A 17,791-nucleotide genomic window follows, 5' to 3' on the forward strand; every position below is an offset into this window, starting at 1 on the left:
TAGCAGCGTGTGTCTATAGACTGTAGAATTGCAGCATGAATTGTCAATGATAAATTAGTAAACTGTTGCTCTGTGTCTCTTTGTAGTTTTGAATCTGTTTTGATCAGTGTGAATCTGCCGCCATTTTTGTCCGTGTAATTATATTGTGGATTTCTTTGTAGGGGTTATTTAGTCTCTTTTTTGTCGGTTTGTTTGCCACGTTTCAGTCTTCTCATGAACACACACATGAAAAATCATCATATGCAATTCACTCGTTGGAAAGTAATACAGGGATATGTGCTACTTGACTACAGGAATTATTAGGATAGAATAAAATTGTAGTTTAGCTCCAATGCAATGGTTTCATGATCATAAGCATATTGGCATGAAGGGCATGGGGTCGTGTAGTTTAGAATTAATGAAGATGTGACTCTGAGATACATTTTAATGGGTCCCCAGACCTTCATCAGGTAAGATGAATAAAACTGGAGAGTAGATATTAATTGTGCTGCTTTAATGTGGATGAAAGGTAGAGCTGTTTCTGAAACACTTTTCAGCTTAGTTGTTGAAATCCTCATGTCCTGATGGCCATCGATAAATAATCATCTTAAAAACGATTCTTGCGGACTGTGATAAACACGACCCAGGCTAGCGTACCTGTCACTTACCGACCTGCCTGCATTGCCCACCCTCCCTGTGCTCTCACTGCACATGGTCAGTCTTCAGTCAGAAACATTCACAGCTGAAGCGGAGTCAACGGCCAGAAGTTAGTGAGCGAGTGACGGAAAAATCTGTTTCTAGCAGTTGCATTAATTTGTTTTGTAGGCGTAGCTTTGGCGAGAGGTCTGATGGGAGGTGGTGGGATGTATCAGTTGCATTTTCAAAGTGTAGCCTGCTCTTGCTGGATTACAGGATAACAGTTTCAAACCACATTGGAACGTAGCTGAACATAATATTTGGATGTAAAACTGATGGTTGGTTGGGGTCTTTTTTACAGGATTTGCTAAAATAAGAAAAGTTATAGAATATTAGCCTTATCATTTTGTAACTTTTGATGGTTAATCAACAAAAAAAAATACTTAGCTACTCAATACAATCCTCAACCTCCACTTGGTGTCATTTTACACCCGTGAAGCCAATCGTATGAGCTTTTCTGTTATACCTATACTGTGTGAACCAAGAGAACCCAGACCACTGATTAAAGTAACCATCCCTTTCAATGTCCCTGGGAGATCACGGACACACAGGGGGTCAGCTCGCTCCACTTTAAGTGCCATGAGTCCCCCGGATTATTGCCCCCTCCTGATTTAACAGCAGCTGCGGTGTATCTGGAGGAGGCTAATTGTCACCGTCTTCTCAGGCATCAGCGTGCGATGTTCCTCCGATGGTGTGAAAGATGCAATCCAGCTGTCCACCACGTCCGCCCACAGCATCTCCGCCAACAACACATACTTGTCATTTTACCGCATCTGCCTCCATAGTCTGCAATTCCCCCCACCCCACCCTCAACATCCTCCACCCCCGCCCGCAAGCTTCAGAAAGACAACACGGCCTGGCCCCCTTTCTCTGGTTTTATTCTATACGTTCTCACGTAGCATTATGTGAGCGCACCACGCTACCGGGAGCAGGGTAGAAAGCGCTGAGCTGCAGCCAAGAGGAAACATCACAGATGAATGATACACGGCTCCTCTCATATCCAAGTCTGCTTTTATTGATCATTGCACAGTAACATTTACTTTCTTTTTCACCCTTTACGCTCTTGACAGTTCATCGATTCAAACAAAGGAGACGGATTCCACACCATCGCTTATCCTTCATTAAATTATTGGAGACAAAGAAATCATTATTTTTGACATAATAGTATATAAAGGCTGAAAAATTATACGTGCCGGTTGCCCGTTCCTAATATCTAATGCTCTATCCTCTAAGCTGCTAGCTTTTTCAATACACTAAATGGAGCCTCTGACTTGGCTAATGCTCCCTCTGACCAGTGGATCGGGACAAAGAGATTTGTTTTTAATACAGGAAAGTACGGTTTTGACCTCCAAATGTAACTCAGCACCAGAGGCAGCTGTAATATCCGTGATAATGGCAGAAAATGGCATGGAGGGGAATCAGATCAACAGAGACATGATGGATAGATGAAGGGAAGTGAGTAAAGTCTGTCTTCGCCCTCTGTCCCTTTCTCACAAGCGGCTCTCCCCACAGCTCCATCTTGCTCAATTATCATACTTGGATGCGAAAACGCTGAGAACAGGCCAGCGTTGGTTATGAAAGTGTTGCACATTTGCAAGGAGGGCACATGCGAGTACATGCAAATGGGCCGATGCATTAGCATTTGATATCCTTAGGGCTACACAGGCCGTGCAATGCGAAGATGTGGCGGCGTGCGTGAGCTCGCAGTGAACGGGATTGCAGCAAGATAGTGATCCGCACTCTCTGGGCATCTTTAACTCTTAAGCCTGGAGTGTAGTTTTAATTTAATTACTTAAAATGCAGATGTCACGCGATTCTTCTTGAATGCAGCCTGTCTTGCAAAAAGTCCAAGAATTGGATTCACATTTAATTCAAGTGTTAATAGAAATTAAAAACAATTTCACAGCTGACTATAAGAGGAGTGCTCATTTTATGGTAAATTAGGCTGTAACAATTACATTTGTTGGAAGAGAGGGTGGTCCGCGGGAAACGGTACGGCAGCATGCCACCAGCAAAGGCTTCAAGTGGGTGTATTCACTGTTCGAAAATAATTACACAAGGATAATGCACCGTACTTCAATATTGTCATGAAATGTAGAAACAGTAGAAAACAGTCCGCGTAGAATGGGAGCTGTTTGTCAGTCTGTGGTTATTCTGGGTTTCCACTGAGCGGAGTGTCTTCGCTGACCAGCTGCAGCCTCGGTCTTTTTCAGTGGGAGTCAGGGCCAGCTGGCACCTGTGGGTCAGTTGGCATTCGGCCACCACAGCCCCCCCTCCCCATCCAGGAACAGAAATGGGCTTCAGGCCACTCCTTTCAACGGGGCGCCCAGAGAGCGTCGTCCAACCACCTCCTTCATGATGAGCTGCTCCCGTGCACGGTCTCCCTGCAAAAAGCACAGGGTAGATGTTGGCATTAGTGTGAAAGCAGGTTCCTTGAGTCACTAAATCTCTGTTGGCTTTACGGCGATTTGATGACAGATAAGAGGCAGTGCTTAGCAAAACAAAGAGCCCACTTTTTATATTTTTTAAGCTGCGGCTGTAATAATTAAAGGTCATTTTCCTGCCAAGCAGCGCAGCTCTTCAACAGTAGCTAGGCAACATTTGCCTGAGTGAGACATAATTACTGGCGAGACAGGTGATTGTGGGTTAGTGCATTAATATTTCAATCAACAGCTAATGTGGTCACAGGTCCCGGTTGTAGAGTATTTTGAAGCAGATTTGAAAATAAGAGCAAATTTACCCGAAGGCCCAGACACCGCCTCATGATTTAAGGTTTCTCTAATGTCCAGACACGAATCTGCATATATCTTTCATTATAAGTATTTTGCTCAGAGATTTCAGAAATAGCTGTTGTGTTGCTTTGTCATCACAAAGAAGCAGAATTTCCTTTCTCTAACAATTCTAAAAACTGGTGGTAGTCTTGTAGAACACAATCTTCTAACAAGTGAGTGACCTTTCTGTCAGAACACATCCCAAAGTATGCCCTCAGACGGTTTTGTTATCCAGCTTCACTCAACTAAAATGCCAATGGCGGTGACGTTTCCCAAAGTCTGTCCACCAAGCATTACTTTCCGAGCCTTCATTTAACTTTTTCCTGCCTTCAAGGCACAGACAGGACATCATGAGAAATCCCTCTGACACCTCTCCCCTCCTGCTGGTTCCATTTCGGGAATCTCTAGAGTGTCTCTTGCTGCTGTTTTCCTTCTGTCAGAGAGCCTTGAGCCTACGGATCCTCATTAGTCACTTTCCCTGAGACTGAACTGACACCACCGCTTTCTCCCTCACTAAGACTTGCTGAAGGCTAGTGTTGGCCACACACCAATTCACAGACACTGTCAAAAGCAAGGGGACTTAACAGGAGCTGGGCAATCATCAGGATCAACCAACCTTTGAAATGCTGTGAATTTCACGAAACGTGCTGCTGCTGCATACTGTTACACAGGCTGAAAGATGGGAAAGTTAAAGGACCACACTAGTGGTAATAATGTTTTAGACTTTTACCTATTGTGTACAAGTGTATACGGTTAGAACTGGCTAATTCCCATAGGGGGAAAATGTGTCCGCTTTTTTAACTTAAAGGGATAGTTAACAGTGTAGCTGATTAGTGACCTATCGTCAGACGTTATAGAACAACAACAAAAAACATAACATTCCTCCAATCTGCTCGTGTGGTGTCACCCAAGTGTCCGCAAGCCCTGACATTCATATTCGATCAAAACGAGGCCATTGACATTGTGTTATAAGCTTAAAATTCCAACAGAAGTGGCTAAGCTAGTGCACGTTAGCATTTCCGACGGACGGTCCCTGAATGCACCTCGTCGGAAGATATCAGAGGATATTAAGCTTAAAACGCGGTGTAAATGACCTCGTCTGAGTCGAATAGGAATGTCTAAAAACTCTCTATAGCCTAGTTTTGATTGCAGATGCAAAAAGATTCACAGCATTGATTATTATTGTATAACAACTAGCAGCTGATTAGCATCGCTTAACATTTCTGGAACAACGCTAGCCTGAAATCTACCTACCTACCTAAACCTAGCTAAGTAACACACTATCTCTTATTTAATGAATAAAATAACCCAATAGTGATACAGATTTTACTAACTTCAACAAGAGGTAGGCTAGGTTCTTCTCCATTTTCAGTCTTAATGATGCTAACAGCTACGCTGTCATTAGGTAAGCATCATAGTTACTGTAAATGACCCCAAAATTTGAATAAGCTCTCCAAAATTGCTGCACTATTCGTTTAAAAAACACTTCTGCCTGAGACCAGACATTCAGATCTGAGTTGTCTGAGTGTCCATGAATGCACTAATTCGGAAAGCGTCCGAAAAAAGCTCAGTTTGCTACAAAAGCAATGAAGCTTGTATAATTCAATAAAGCAGCTGGATTTGTTCTCTTAGGACGACACATTCCATGTAAGTCTCACGTCTACGCAGGTATTTTCATATTATGCAAACATGAATGGTTACTAATGGCTGCCTGGAAGGTAGAAACTTCAATCTAAAAGCTGCTGTATGGATAGCAGTGATGAAAAAAAATACGGAGCGTGTAGTTAATGTGGTGAGGACATGCAAAGAAAACAGCAGTATGGTCCTTTAAAATGGACAAACGTGCAGCGGTGAACCAACCTGAGCTTTGTATGGTCTCACTTCAGCAGACTGTCAGTCTCCGGGCACTCAGTGACCGACGGCTGTGCCTGAAGGAAGGACAAACCCCAAATCAATATCTTGTCTAAATACACTGGGAGAAACTTGAGACAGAGATCATGCAACGTCTACAGGAGAAGATATGCTCATGCAACTCAAGCTGTATTTTTTTGGATAACTTTGTACAGGCAGAACCTTTTCAATATTACAGTAAGCAACCTTTACACAGCAAATGAAAAAAGTAACAGCAGCTCAACTGTACAGAAGAGATTGACATAGATTTGGCTTTGTTCATTTTAGCATGAGTTGCATTAAAACTATGCTAATATATTTTGTTAGTACACAGAACAGTTATTTTGGTACATAAAATCCACTACTGTATATTGGAAGTTACGTTTGTCTTACTTTTGAGTCGATTCTTTTTTGTTGCCATGACTGCAATAATATTTTAAGAAAGTGTACGCATTTACCAGCAAGTTTATGTCAATGGATAAACACACTACGAAATTAAACATTTAGGGTTAGGTTACCTTTACAGTGGAGTTCTCTAGGTTATAACCATCCTCTCCATTGCACTGCCATTACTCTGTACTAAAGTAGCCATCGCGCCAGCGTCATTCATGACAACGAAGTCTAGACCTGAATGGTGGTGGTTTGAATTCAGTTAATTTTCAGATGCTATAAAAGCAATTCTCATTAACGATTACGACCACAGGTAAGAGGATTGAAAAAGTCTTATACATACCCAGGCATTCAATGCTTTAGAACTCTATACACATTAGGAAGCTATCCAGGTTATTTTAGAGGTCTTACCTCTGGGTCCTTTTATAAAAGTATAGAAAGAGAGAGAAAGAATAAGTTGTGCTCTTTTGATAATCAATCAAGACATCATTTAGTAGGGTTAAAGTCTCCAGACGTCAATACATTCATTTAGATTTAAAATGCGGTTTTGAATGAGAAACAAAGCAAAACACCTACATCTGACTGCTGAAGGTTGTTTAAAAAAGGCCATTTCAGAATTTTACTAGGACAGGAAACAAATAAAGCAAGTTAAGTTTCATAAAAAACAAACTAAGCTTTATTGACAAACTGCTGCAAAACATCTTTTGGACAGATTTAGTAACCTATTTAGGCAAGCTTACACATGTAGCATAATGCATTTTATGGAGAGGGTACAGATACTAGTGGCAGAATAAGTACAGTTAGTTTTAAAATATGTACAATAGTTCGGATTGAGCTGCAGGATCCCTTCTCTATAGAAAGAGAAGACCCATGTGGAGATTTTTGTCCCAATCCTTCTTGAGTACTTTGTGCATGCAGTTTAAAGAGAATCAGATCACAGAATGAAGACCTGATCTGTATTTAGCATAACAGGAGGCCATCTCTTGGCCGTGTTCTTATTAAACAAACATTTTGTTTTCAGAATCTTAAAATTAACTTTTTAGCATGTATAACAAATTGAGGATATGAGGACAGTCCATCTCAACAGTGTCTATTAGGGCTATATTTCAAAACTCTAAGTACAATAACAAATATTGCTGCCTAAGTCTAAATGGACAACGTTTTAGAACTATTTAAAAACAAACCATCATCAAGAACGAATTGTACTGATTCCATTAACATTGATTCTTTAACCGTCACTTGATTTAAGATTGATTTTTTTTGTTTCTATATTACATAATTGGAAGTTTAAAAGGTCTTTTATTTGGCTATATTAACAGAATTTTGAAATGTAGCCTAAATGGGAATCTGCAACTGACCCTCGACAGATTCTTTGTATTTAAAAACAATTAATATGGATTCCTTAGACAAGTGGGTAATGAGCCACTAATTCCAGTAGAAATGATTACTCCCAAACAGTTAAAAAATTAATGATCAACAGTGCAAAAAAGCCAGAGGGGGGTAAAAAGGGTCAGAGAAAGAATACAGCAACATAAACAAAAATTTAAATGAAAGAGAACAAAAAACGGATGCCAACTTCTGTCTAACCCATCTAAAAGCCGCTTTGGTTGGTTGGATGGATGGGTGGGTGGTTGGTTGGTGCGACAAAGTAGGGGTGGGAGAGGGAGTTCACGGTCAAATCTCAAAAACCAGTTCCGATTTTCAGTTCCCAATTTGCTCTCTTGTATTAAGTCCGGTGTCGGAAAAAAGACCAAACCAAAGACAAAACGGACAATTACTTTTGTCGGGCTGCTTAAAGCAAGAGCTGCCGTGGGAGACAGGCGGTAGTCAGGGCGACACGTTAGGGGTGGCGAGTCTGCTTCAGTACTGTCGGTATGGGTGCTCCCGGTAAGGCGTCTTGGCACCTCTGGAGGGGGGAGGGGCCTTCCCTGGCCCTAATTGCTGGGTCCCGTTCCAGTTATCCTGGCCTGGAGATGGACACAGAGACAAAATAAACACACACACACACACACACACACATTCATATAGGCTTTTGGTCCTGTTTGTTTCTACACTTTTTGTATTCAGCATCTATTTTACTGTACAAATTTGATCATCTTTGTTGACACTGAATTACATTCTTCCCTCACCATACGACTCGTACGACTCTGTGGTCTCTCCGTGTCCGTAGTCAAAGTATTCTGGCTCTCTGATGGTCAAAAAACAGGGAGACGGGGAAAAAAATCACTTTCAATCTTTGAAAAACATCAAGTAACTGCTGATTTTAATGTCTAGGGGGATGATAATTGGCTTCCACTAAGATCAAAGCTTGGCTCTCTAACATGGAACATCTGAGTCCAGGGTGGTTCCTCCTAACGAAACCATCAGTGTTGTATTCGTGCAGAGGGGCCAAACAGTGTTTCTGTAAGTCCCGTCTCTAGTGAAACCAGCAGCTCGGTGATGTGTGAGCAGTTTGTGAGGAGCGGCTGAAAACTAAGGAGACGTCTGATTCACTCACGCCTGCGGCTGACTGTAATAGCTGTCGTATGACTCGTAGGTCGGGTCTGTGTAGCTCTCGTCGTAGCCCTGAAGAGGAAAGGAAACAGAGAAACAGAGTGAGACTTCAGGAGAGACTTGTCCATGAATCATGAATGTCAAGATGTCCCCAAACTGCTAGACTGGTACTAAAGAAGACAGGCTCCCCTTATGTTTCGAGCATCTGAGAACACTCTTCTGTTGATGGACGTGCCATTTAAAGCTATTAAGGTGCCCAAAACAATTTCATTCAGAGTTGAAGCGTGTTGGAGAGGGACGTTAAAAAGTTGCGTCACATCTAAGAGGATCACATCTTTACAGGAAAACTAGTCTTTTGGCTTTTACACTACATTTTCCTGATATATATACACGTATAAACTAAAATGAATAAATAAAAACTTCCCTCCACTTTAAGTTGTACTTACATATTCATCGTAGCTCTCTTGGCCAGTGGTGGATGCGTGCTGGTGAGGGGGGGCCATCCTCTGGGGAGGTCCAGCAGCTGGGGGCCTGGCGCGGGGTGCCGCAGCTCCCCTGGCAGGTGCTGCAGGGGGTCCTCCTCGGCCTCCCGGGGCGCCCCTCACTGGGCCACCTCGACTCACACCTCCCCTGGGGGCAGCACCGCGAGGAGGCATTCCCCTACCCCTGGAGAAAAGATCAGAGTTACTACTGTACAGTTTGATATTGTGGAAATAGCTTGTCAAAAAGCCTGGAAACTGGGAAACAGCTAGCCTAGCACCTTTAAAGCTCAGTAATTAGCATGCTACATCTTGTTAGTTTAAATAGTAGTTATTGAGCTTTACAGGAGCTGGTCAGGGTAGCCATGTTTCAGGTCTTAATGCTTCGCTAACCAGCTGCTGGCTCCAGCGATGCATTTACCATACATGCATGACAGTGGAATTGATGCACTCATCTAACTGTAACAAGAAAGAAGTGCATTTCCAAAATTTCCAACTATTCTTTAAAACCTTTAAGACCAAATGGAACACATGCATGCATCTCCCTTTCCGCGCCAGATATTCGCGTTGTGTCAGTGGGTTAAGCCAGATGAGCTAGTTAAAGCTCAGGCTGAGAGACGGGGTGGTGGAGGATTTCGGTGAGTAAGAGCCAGTATCTCTACAAAACAGAAGTAAAAGATTGACCCTAGCAGCATGTTACAGGGTCAACCTTTATGTCTGAGCCTCTGAAGCGCACAGAAACATGGAATAAAAACCTTTGCAAGCTCAAACCTTTGGCTTTCATTGTAAGTCATTGCCTTTGCCCGCATTTTCATCAACATGAAAAAAAAAATCAATAAGCAAAAACAAAAGTAATATGTTGACAAATGTGCTTGTTGTTTCCAGTCACATCCAGTTTCCGGGGCAAAGGAAATGGTTTACAATAAAAGCCAAAGGTTTAAGCTGTCAAACTGTTTTCATTTCACGTTTTAGTCACGTTTTAAAAATATAGGTTTTGGTGAACGTTGGGTTTTTGAGAAAACCCTCAGGTTTTAGGAGTGTTTTTTTGTTCATTGAATGCTTTTACCATTCTTAACTCACGTTTTGTGTGAAAAGTCATTTGTTTACAACCTTTGATTCAGTATGTTGTGTATTCTCGAAGGTATTCTCAGTCAAAAAGCTTCCCAGTATCCACAAATTGTCACTCAGCATATAAGTACACAAAAACTACAAAGTTAAAGAAAAAGGAGTAAATATGAATATACTCCAGGCCTTGCTCAGCATTTTCATTGATGCATAGATACAGTAGCAGATGAACAGCAGTGTCTTTGTATTGCCTCTCTGACTCGGCAGCTGTTATATGAGAAAGCCTGCTTGTGTATGTGTTTGCATCTCCTCACCTGTGTGCTCCAGCAGGAGGGATCCCACGGCCCCTGACCGGCATGCCCCCTCGACCTCGGGCCACGTGCTCCTGGCCTCCGTTCAGATAGCTCATCTCCATGAACTGCTCTTGGCAGATATCATCCATCATATCCTACACACACACACACACACGCACAGGAGGTGGAGTAGAAAATAAAAAAGACATAAGCGAGTGTGAGAAACAAGAGCATGTGACGTGGGAAAAGTGAAGCCATGCAGATGAAAAAGAGAGGGAAGAAAAGAGCGGAAGGAGGAGTGATGAATAAAAGAGTGAGACACAATTACAGAGCAGATCAAAACACGGCATCCCCCTAATGGCCAACAGAGCGAGTGGAAGAAAAAGTCTTAGCGCCAGTGAGTCAGAGTGTGAAGAGAGAGGGGGGTCGTGAATGTGGGAGGTTGGAAACCATCCATCCTCACTCCCCGCCTTCCTGTTCCTCTCCATCATGCACAAAATGTAAATCACTTCTGCCTGCACTTCCTGACAACCCTGGTATGACTGCATCAGCGGTTACCTTATTCTATCTGCAGAAAAACAATAAGTTGGCGATGGATTAGCGTGGCCGCCTGTCGGAGCAGCACAAATCCAGCCACACAATCCGCCGACTTTCTTCAGGGACCAATCACAAGAGGCACATAGTGACCCAATCAATCCTTTTTCATAAATCAGTCCCTGGACTGGAGTAGTGACAGAGCACTAACGATGGTGAAAGGGAAAGGTGAATAGAATATGCAGCACATACTGCAGCTTTCCGTTTTTTTTCAATGCAACACCAGCAGAAAAACACAAACCCTTTGACTGATTACTAATTCATCTCAGCCAGTAACAGTGTGGCAGCGGTTGCATTTAATGAGCCAGTGAGGTGAAATACAGTATCTTCACCTATCGAGGTATTTAGATTAATGAGGTTTCTTTAGACCTTACATTCTATGGACGACATTTTGCTTTTAAGAATTGTCAATGTCGACACATAAGAAGCTATGCAAATCATTCACACCCGAGCGAGGCACTGCTTTTGCATTTACATTTGCAGACATAAAAAGGATGAGGGAGAACAGTCGTCAAAGCCTAGTGGAATACCTGAGAAGTACAGGTAATACATAAAACATTTCCCCAACAAGTCACATCCACCCATTCTCTGAGAGTCACTCATTAAAATATGTCCTCTTTCCAAATGAGGGACATCAAGCCGAACAGATTAGAGCCTTAAATTCGACAAGTTCTGCTTTTTGCATAACATGGCAGAATTAACACAGCAGCTGCTTCATCAGTCAATTCATCCCGCCTCTGGTTTTAACTTATTCTTTCTTCTTAAGAACCCTCCAGACTAATTAAAAAATGTAAGGCATCTCACAAACCCCCAGGCGAGAGCCATTGTTCCGGCACTATGGGCTTCAGCCGGGGTCTGACAGCAGATCGGGTTTGGCCCGCGCTCAAGAACCTCTCAACATAAAACCAATAAAGCCCACATATCTGTCTCGGAGCCGTCTCCAGGCTGACTCCTCTCAGTCGCTGAAGAATGAGACTCGGGTAAAGACACAGTGATGGACAGACATGCAGGCGCGCAACATGATGGGGTAACCCTGCTGACACAGTGAAAGCAACCCAATTCCTCCTCTTAAGCTGATTGCTTTACGTGCCTGGACTTTGCCATCGGGTGAACACCCACTCTATCTCCTGTAGATGTACTGCTGGGACCCCCTCCCAGAGCGGTGTCTAACTACACACTGTGACTGCTCACCTTTCTGACAGGTGACCCTCAGTCACTCAAAAACACTTTCAGCAGGGTTCCGCAAACTCAGATACTCCATTTGTAGACCGCCCATATTCGCATAACTGCAGCAATTAGACTTGTTGCCGTCATAGATCCCAGGTTGGGAAAATGACTTATAAAGCTGTATGTGTCTGTGTTCGTGCTCCATTTAGAGCTGAAAAAATGTGTTCATTAATTGATAAGTAGTCTCGCAGATATTTAATTAATTACTTTGAAATTCAATCTTTTATGTAATTTCTTAAGCAAACATTCCCCGATTCCATCATCTCCTTATCTTACGTGATGAATCAATCCTTTTAGGGTTTTAAGGTATCGATTGGAAAAAACTCAAGGTATTTGAAAATATCAACATTGAATTAAGGGAATTATATTACTGTAGCATTTTACACATGACATTAACATTTGACATTAACAGTTGAGGAAATAATCAGCAGGATAATGGATCAGGAAAAGCTGCAGATCTACTTCAGTTTATACGGTCAAGCAGTCAACTCCACTCTCAACAAATTTGATCCGTTATCATTTAAAAACAATTTGCTGTTACATTTTAACAAATGCAAAGAATAACTTCTCTTTTGTAAAAGACATTGCTTCAGCGACCAAAAGAAAAAAACGGTTGTTACTTGCAGCTCTAGCACAGTTCATGCAGTCGAGCAGGCAGATGACAACAGACACAAACAAGCCAACGGCAAAGTCAGACTCACTGGGAACAGGAACTTCTTGACCTCCTCCATGGCGTGTGCCATACGCAGGTAGGCGTCGGGCACGGGGGCAAACACCTCGATGAACACGTGCAGCTCCATGGACAAGTGTGCGTACTTGGGCTCGCCGCCTTTTCTCAGCCCCTCCTCCTGAAACAAGCGCAAGGGAGTGTCCACGCGTCAAAGAGAGCACAAGGCTAACGCACACAGATTAAATGAATTATGCAAGAACTAATTGTGTTTCTTCCGCCTTAGGCATGTGTTTTTCATTCCCTATCTTTATATAGTTTAATAATCACAAACTGGTGGAGAAAAGGTTTCATGGGCTTCCCTAAAGATTCCCGGAACAGCTGCGCGGTGCGCGCTGCGTAGCTGCCCTTGGCTTTACATTTACGTTCAGCCGAGCGATCCTGCGAGTTGATGCCATCTGGACTCACTGCCTGCAATCCTTCTCAAGTACAGGCCAGATGTCTTATGGCTTTAACTGCCTTTTCCTAGGTCTATAACATGTGTGTGTGTGTGTGTTTGTGTGTGTGTGTCATACCTTGGTTTTGTCTCTCATGGATCCTTTGCCCAGCACAGAGATCTTGGCTCCAGTCTCTTCCTGTAGCCGTTTGATTGTGTTGCCCTGAGGTCCCAAAATCTTCCCCACAAAATTGAACTAATAGCAAAACAAAGCAGGGGGAAAATCAGCGTGACAATCAAAGCAGAGGCGAGTTTAATACCAGGAGAGTGAAGGAGCCGTCGCTGGCAGGGGTCTTAATGTGCATACTGCAGGTCTAAGGAGTAGATTTACCAGAGAAGGTCGATAGGAGCCCTCGAGGGCAGTAATACCGTCAGTTACTATTTGCTACGATCATCCGAGCAATGAGCCAGAACCAGCCTGTGATCAAAAGCTGCAATCTTGACCTCCTCAATCTTTGAAAAATGTAATTATTGTGTATATGATGTGTCCTACAATAAGCTGTCAGTGCCAAACACATGTAGCAAAAAAAAGGCAATTCCTCCTGGAGTTGTAAAGGTGGCTTTTTGTAATCGTAATACGCTTATTAGCTTTGTCATTCCTGACACAGAGGACTGATGCACAAATTAAATCTAAGTCTGGGAGATCAGAGGGCTGTCTTACCAGCACAGACCAGACTCCTACATCATATTGATCTGATGCTTGGGAGGGGGCAGCATCTATAGATTTTAACTTGTTAGAAGTGCTTGGAACAAAACAAAAATCCAAGTCTATAAACTTTTGTTAAAAATCCTTATACTTAAAGAAGAGCTTGACCCAAACTGATGAGAATAAACTTAACAACATGCAGATTGAGCATTGTGCAACTGGCCGAGAGTTTGATACCCTCACACACACACACACACATTGTCCATCATAAATACAGAATGTGAAGCCACATATAGGCTGAATTAATGTGGATGAATTTACCTGACAAGAAAATCATTCTGAACAGAGGAGATCGAATCCACTGAACACAATATGAATTACACTGAAACACAGATCCATCCCGACTACAGTGATGTTAACATTTTGATCCTTACTGGGATATTTTAAAACATGCCAGTATCAGCTGTAATTATACGCTGGAGCTTAAAGATCGGGGTTGAGAGGAGTAATTTGAGACTCCAGAGCAACCCCGTGGCTTTGTATAATCGAAACCCGGCTGCAGGATAAATTAAATCAAGAGGGGTGCACGCTGAAAAAGAGGAGAGAGAAGGGAAAGACAAATGGGGAGGCAGAGGAGTCTCACCTTCGGGTACTGTTTGACAGGTATGAGCACGCGTTCCTTAAGTTTGATGTTCTTTGTTGTGAAAAGGTCCAGGTATGCTTCTGCCTCCTTTTTAGTCTCGCCTTTCTGGATTCTATCAATTTCTAGAAGGGGGGGAGAGGTATTGTTTCAGGCAAAGCGTTCATGCAATTTCACAGGATGCAGAGAGACAGAGCACATCATCATCAGGTGGATTCATATGAGGTAAGTTAGCGGTGATTTTGGTGATTTATGGTGAAAACCATTGAGTCGTCTATGATAAAAATGAATAGAAGTTATCATTTTTCGACACCTCTTGTAATTTATCCATTGCAGTTCTTTGGATATTAAACATCTTAAAAAGACGCGTTCGCTTTACTGTCCAAGTTTTCCTGTTTTTAACATTATCTTGAATTCTTCACACCGACAAATCACCAGATCAATGTTAACTGAACTCCCAAACAACACTGCTCACAGATAAATAAAAGATAATAACAGAATGTACGCAATGAGTTTTTCATTTTGCACTTTTTTGTGATCTTGGCAACACACAGAACAGAGCTAGTGTTTTTTTACACTTCTGATAATCCATTAACCATTGCAGCATAAAACAAAAACTCTGGTTGCACCTCGTCCACATGGGGATCTGTTGCTCATCTGCGACTGCTGTCACTCTCAACCGAATATCTTTTGGTTTGGAACATTTAAAGACATTATTCTGAGGTTTGAGAACGTGTGAGATGTTTTTCACCAAGTGGCCATTCACACACCACAGAATGTTATAAACAATGGTCACATTAATCAAAAATCAATATGGGCTTTAGACATAATATTGAATCTTTAAACCCATAACCTACGGCTACAGAAGAGAAGCAGCCACCGACTCTTCTCTACACCTGCCTGCCACCAACTGCAACCATCTCAAACCACCTCCTCTCTCCTGGTCATGACAAACCCCTGAGCCTGCAGTGTGCAAACATGTCAGATACACCGCAGTCTACCAGCTGCAGGTTTTAGGAGGAGAGAGAGGGGAGGAACCTAACTGAATGTTTAACTGAGGGAACCCACAACACACACACACACTGCACGCTGACACACTTTTACTCTCAAGTTCAGAGGGGGAAAGATATCGCACATCCTGTCACACAAACTCAATGTTTAGCATAAGGAGCCAGAGATTCTGGAGACGAGCGGCAGATAAGAAGTAGCTGGCACTAAACGACTCATGGCCACTGAGAGGGCACACGGTCAACAACACAGACCTTTACTAAATATTCACTTCAAGGATTTGTGTTTGTCACAAAGTAAAACATGCAGTGGAATGTGGAGGGCGCTCTGTTCCTGGAGATCAACAATAAAAGACTACTTAGGAAATAGATTAACAAGATTAAAAAATAAAAGAAACCACTCTCCTTCAGTTTCCCTCCATTGGACTTGGTGTCCACAGCTTGTAATGTCCCGCTGTTGTTTTGTGTATTTATAGACACGTGTGGCTGCTTTTACCCATCATCCCACCATGTCATTACAGGGGGTAAAATGAATTGGTTTTAACAGTGCTGCTCCTCTATAAATACATTATGTATAATAATGTGAGGGCATGTTTAAAATGCTGAATAGCACAGACATGCCTTTTTTTTCTTTTTGCTACTTGTCTGCAGCCTCCTGCTCAGAGGCACTTCAGCAGCGAGGACCAGGAGGTCTCCGTCCCCGCTGCTGCAGCCTCGCAGCTCCGGGAGCAGCGCTAGTGACCCCCCCCCGGGGCCCCGGGCTCATTTATGAAGCTGCTGCCATTCACACAATGTCTTTGCATTGTTCAGTTTGAAGTGGACACCTGCCTCCACGCTACTGAAGACAGCAGCTGCTCCAGGAGGAGACGGACATCTCAGAGCGCGGCTCATCCCGTGGCGCTGCGGCTTCAGGCTGTTTACACTTCCACACACTGGTCATTCGCATCTAACTAACCGCTGCATGTCTCCCACAGGAGCCCCGCGCACACGCACACACACACACACACACACACACAGCTATCATCACTGAGCCGTGAAGAGGCTCATTGTCTGGGTGGCCGCTGCCGGGGCAGTGCGTCCACGTCCCGTCCGCAAACACATGGCGCTCAGAGCGTGCGCGTGGGGGGGTGCGCTCAGAGCCAAATGCCCCGCGAGAGTGAGGATGAGAAATAACAACAGCACCAAACAACGACTTTACCTGCGTTTAAAAGTTTCATGGCGTGCGTAAACGACGAGTCCAGGCTGTCCTTCTCCGCCAGCAGCTCGGGGAGGTACTTGTCGTCGTTCTCCATTTTGACTTGAGACACTGGGGGGGGGGAGGTCAGTGTTGTTGCGATGAAAAAAGAAAAGCGTGAAAAAAAAAGCCCCAACAATGACAGAAAAAAAAAAAGAAGTAGTCCAGTTATGTAACTACGGAGTGCCGCGTATCCTCTGTGCGGACTGCGCTGAGCATGTGGCGACCGGACGGATGGTTATTCTGCGTGATACGAGTCCGCTACTCTGCGGCGGCTTGCGGTTTCCCGACCGACTGGCTCCGTTGCTCTCGGCAGCGATGGCTGAATGGGACTGGGAGAACAAAAGCGGGGAGAGAGACTAGTGGGGGAATAGTGATCAGAGTCAAGCCGACGGAAGTGAGCTCAGAAGGACGTCGCTGTCCGGACTGACGCCGCCTACCGTGCGCCCCGCTCTCCTGTGAGGATGCGCCGCCTCCAGCGGAGATAACCCTCACTCAGATTTACGATCGTGGAGAGATATGGTCACATATGGAATATATGGTAATGTGGTGGGACTATGTTACACTGCTATAGGCAGTTATATCTTAGATGTGATGCCTCAATCTGTATTGGATCAAAGGTGTTACACATGTGTTATGGTGAATAGCAAGTAAATATGCATTGTTTCTGTAACAAACAGGGATTTGTCATGTATTCATATAGTTAATAAGACTGACTGGTCAGCTCCAGTAGTGCAGGTTATGTCAGATTTACTGTATCACTAATACCAATTGATAAAGTTCATTATCTTCATCATAGAGTGGCTATTAACTAGAAAATATCTAAAAAGATAAATTACTAGAATATACATGTGACTTTATACTATATAGATAGATAGATAGATAGATAGATAGATAGATAGATAGATAGACTATACTGCCATATGTATTGAGTTGTTATGTACTGCAGTGTAAGACATTTTCACAACAACTATATCGTGTGAATTTGATAATAGTTAATGGGGACACATCTTCAGTATTTAATTTGTTATTATGATTTCAGCTCTGACTGCATTCCCTGAAGTTGTTGCACTTTCATTTCAGGCTCTCTACTGCCCCTTGGTGGCAGTGCTAATCACGACAAAGCAGGCCACACACTGCTGAAACAGAAACTGGGTCCACAGGAAGAAACCTGTTCTTAGTCCTATCTCCCACCTTCCTCTCCGCTTCTATTGATTCCACAAA

At 43.2% G+C, this 17,791-nt stretch overlaps 1 protein-coding gene across 2 annotated transcripts; it reads right to left on the reverse strand.

The window, feature by feature from the left end:
- Window positions 1-1,669: 1,669 nt before the first annotated feature.
- On the reverse strand, window positions 1,670-17,012 carry khdrbs1b (KH domain containing, RNA binding, signal transduction associated 1b). Of its 2 annotated transcripts, XR_004615420.1 has the most exons (11): window positions 16,532-17,012; window positions 14,330-14,451; window positions 13,120-13,236; window positions 12,579-12,725; window positions 10,078-10,211; window positions 8,666-8,885; window positions 8,224-8,291; window positions 7,856-7,914; window positions 7,505-7,693; window positions 5,307-5,374; window positions 1,670-3,059 (listed from the first exon to the last, which is right to left on the reverse strand). XR_004615420.1 is itself a non-coding variant. In XM_034600182.1 (9 exons), the coding sequence occupies exons 1-9, from the start codon at window positions 16,623-16,625 to the stop codon at window positions 7,587-7,589; spliced, it is 1,068 nt and encodes a 355-aa protein (XP_034456073.1). In that variant the 5' UTR covers window positions 16,626-16,937; the 3' UTR covers window positions 6,375-7,586. The 2 variants fall into 2 exon arrangements, 1 of the variants encoding a protein (XP_034456073.1); XM_034600182.1 differs by lacking the exons at window positions 1,670-3,059; window positions 5,307-5,374 and having other exon boundaries at window positions 6,375-7,693; window positions 16,532-16,937.
- Between the last annotated feature and the right edge of the window lie 779 nt (window positions 17,013-17,791).

The sequence above is a fragment of the Hippoglossus hippoglossus genome, chromosome 11, assembly GCF_009819705.1.
Source record: "Hippoglossus hippoglossus isolate fHipHip1 chromosome 11, fHipHip1.pri, whole genome shotgun sequence".
In the NCBI taxonomy this organism is placed as follows: Eukaryota; Metazoa; Chordata; class Actinopteri; order Pleuronectiformes; family Pleuronectidae; genus Hippoglossus; species Hippoglossus hippoglossus.

Bases quoted from the DNA above. Each gene is read 5' to 3' on its own strand.
- khdrbs1b (XM_034600182.1), bottom strand. From the start codon at position 16,625: ATGGAGAACGACGACAAGTACCTCCCCGAGCTGCTGGCGGAGAAGGAC. The intron at 14,452-16,531 runs GTAAAGTCGTTG...CCCCCCTTCTAG, and splicing joins CATGAAACTTTTAAACGCAG to AAATTGATAGAATCCAGAAA. The intron at 12,726-13,119 runs GTATGACACACA...CGCTTGTTTCAG, and splicing joins CCATGAGAGACAAAACCAAG to GAGGAGGGGCTGAGAAAAGG.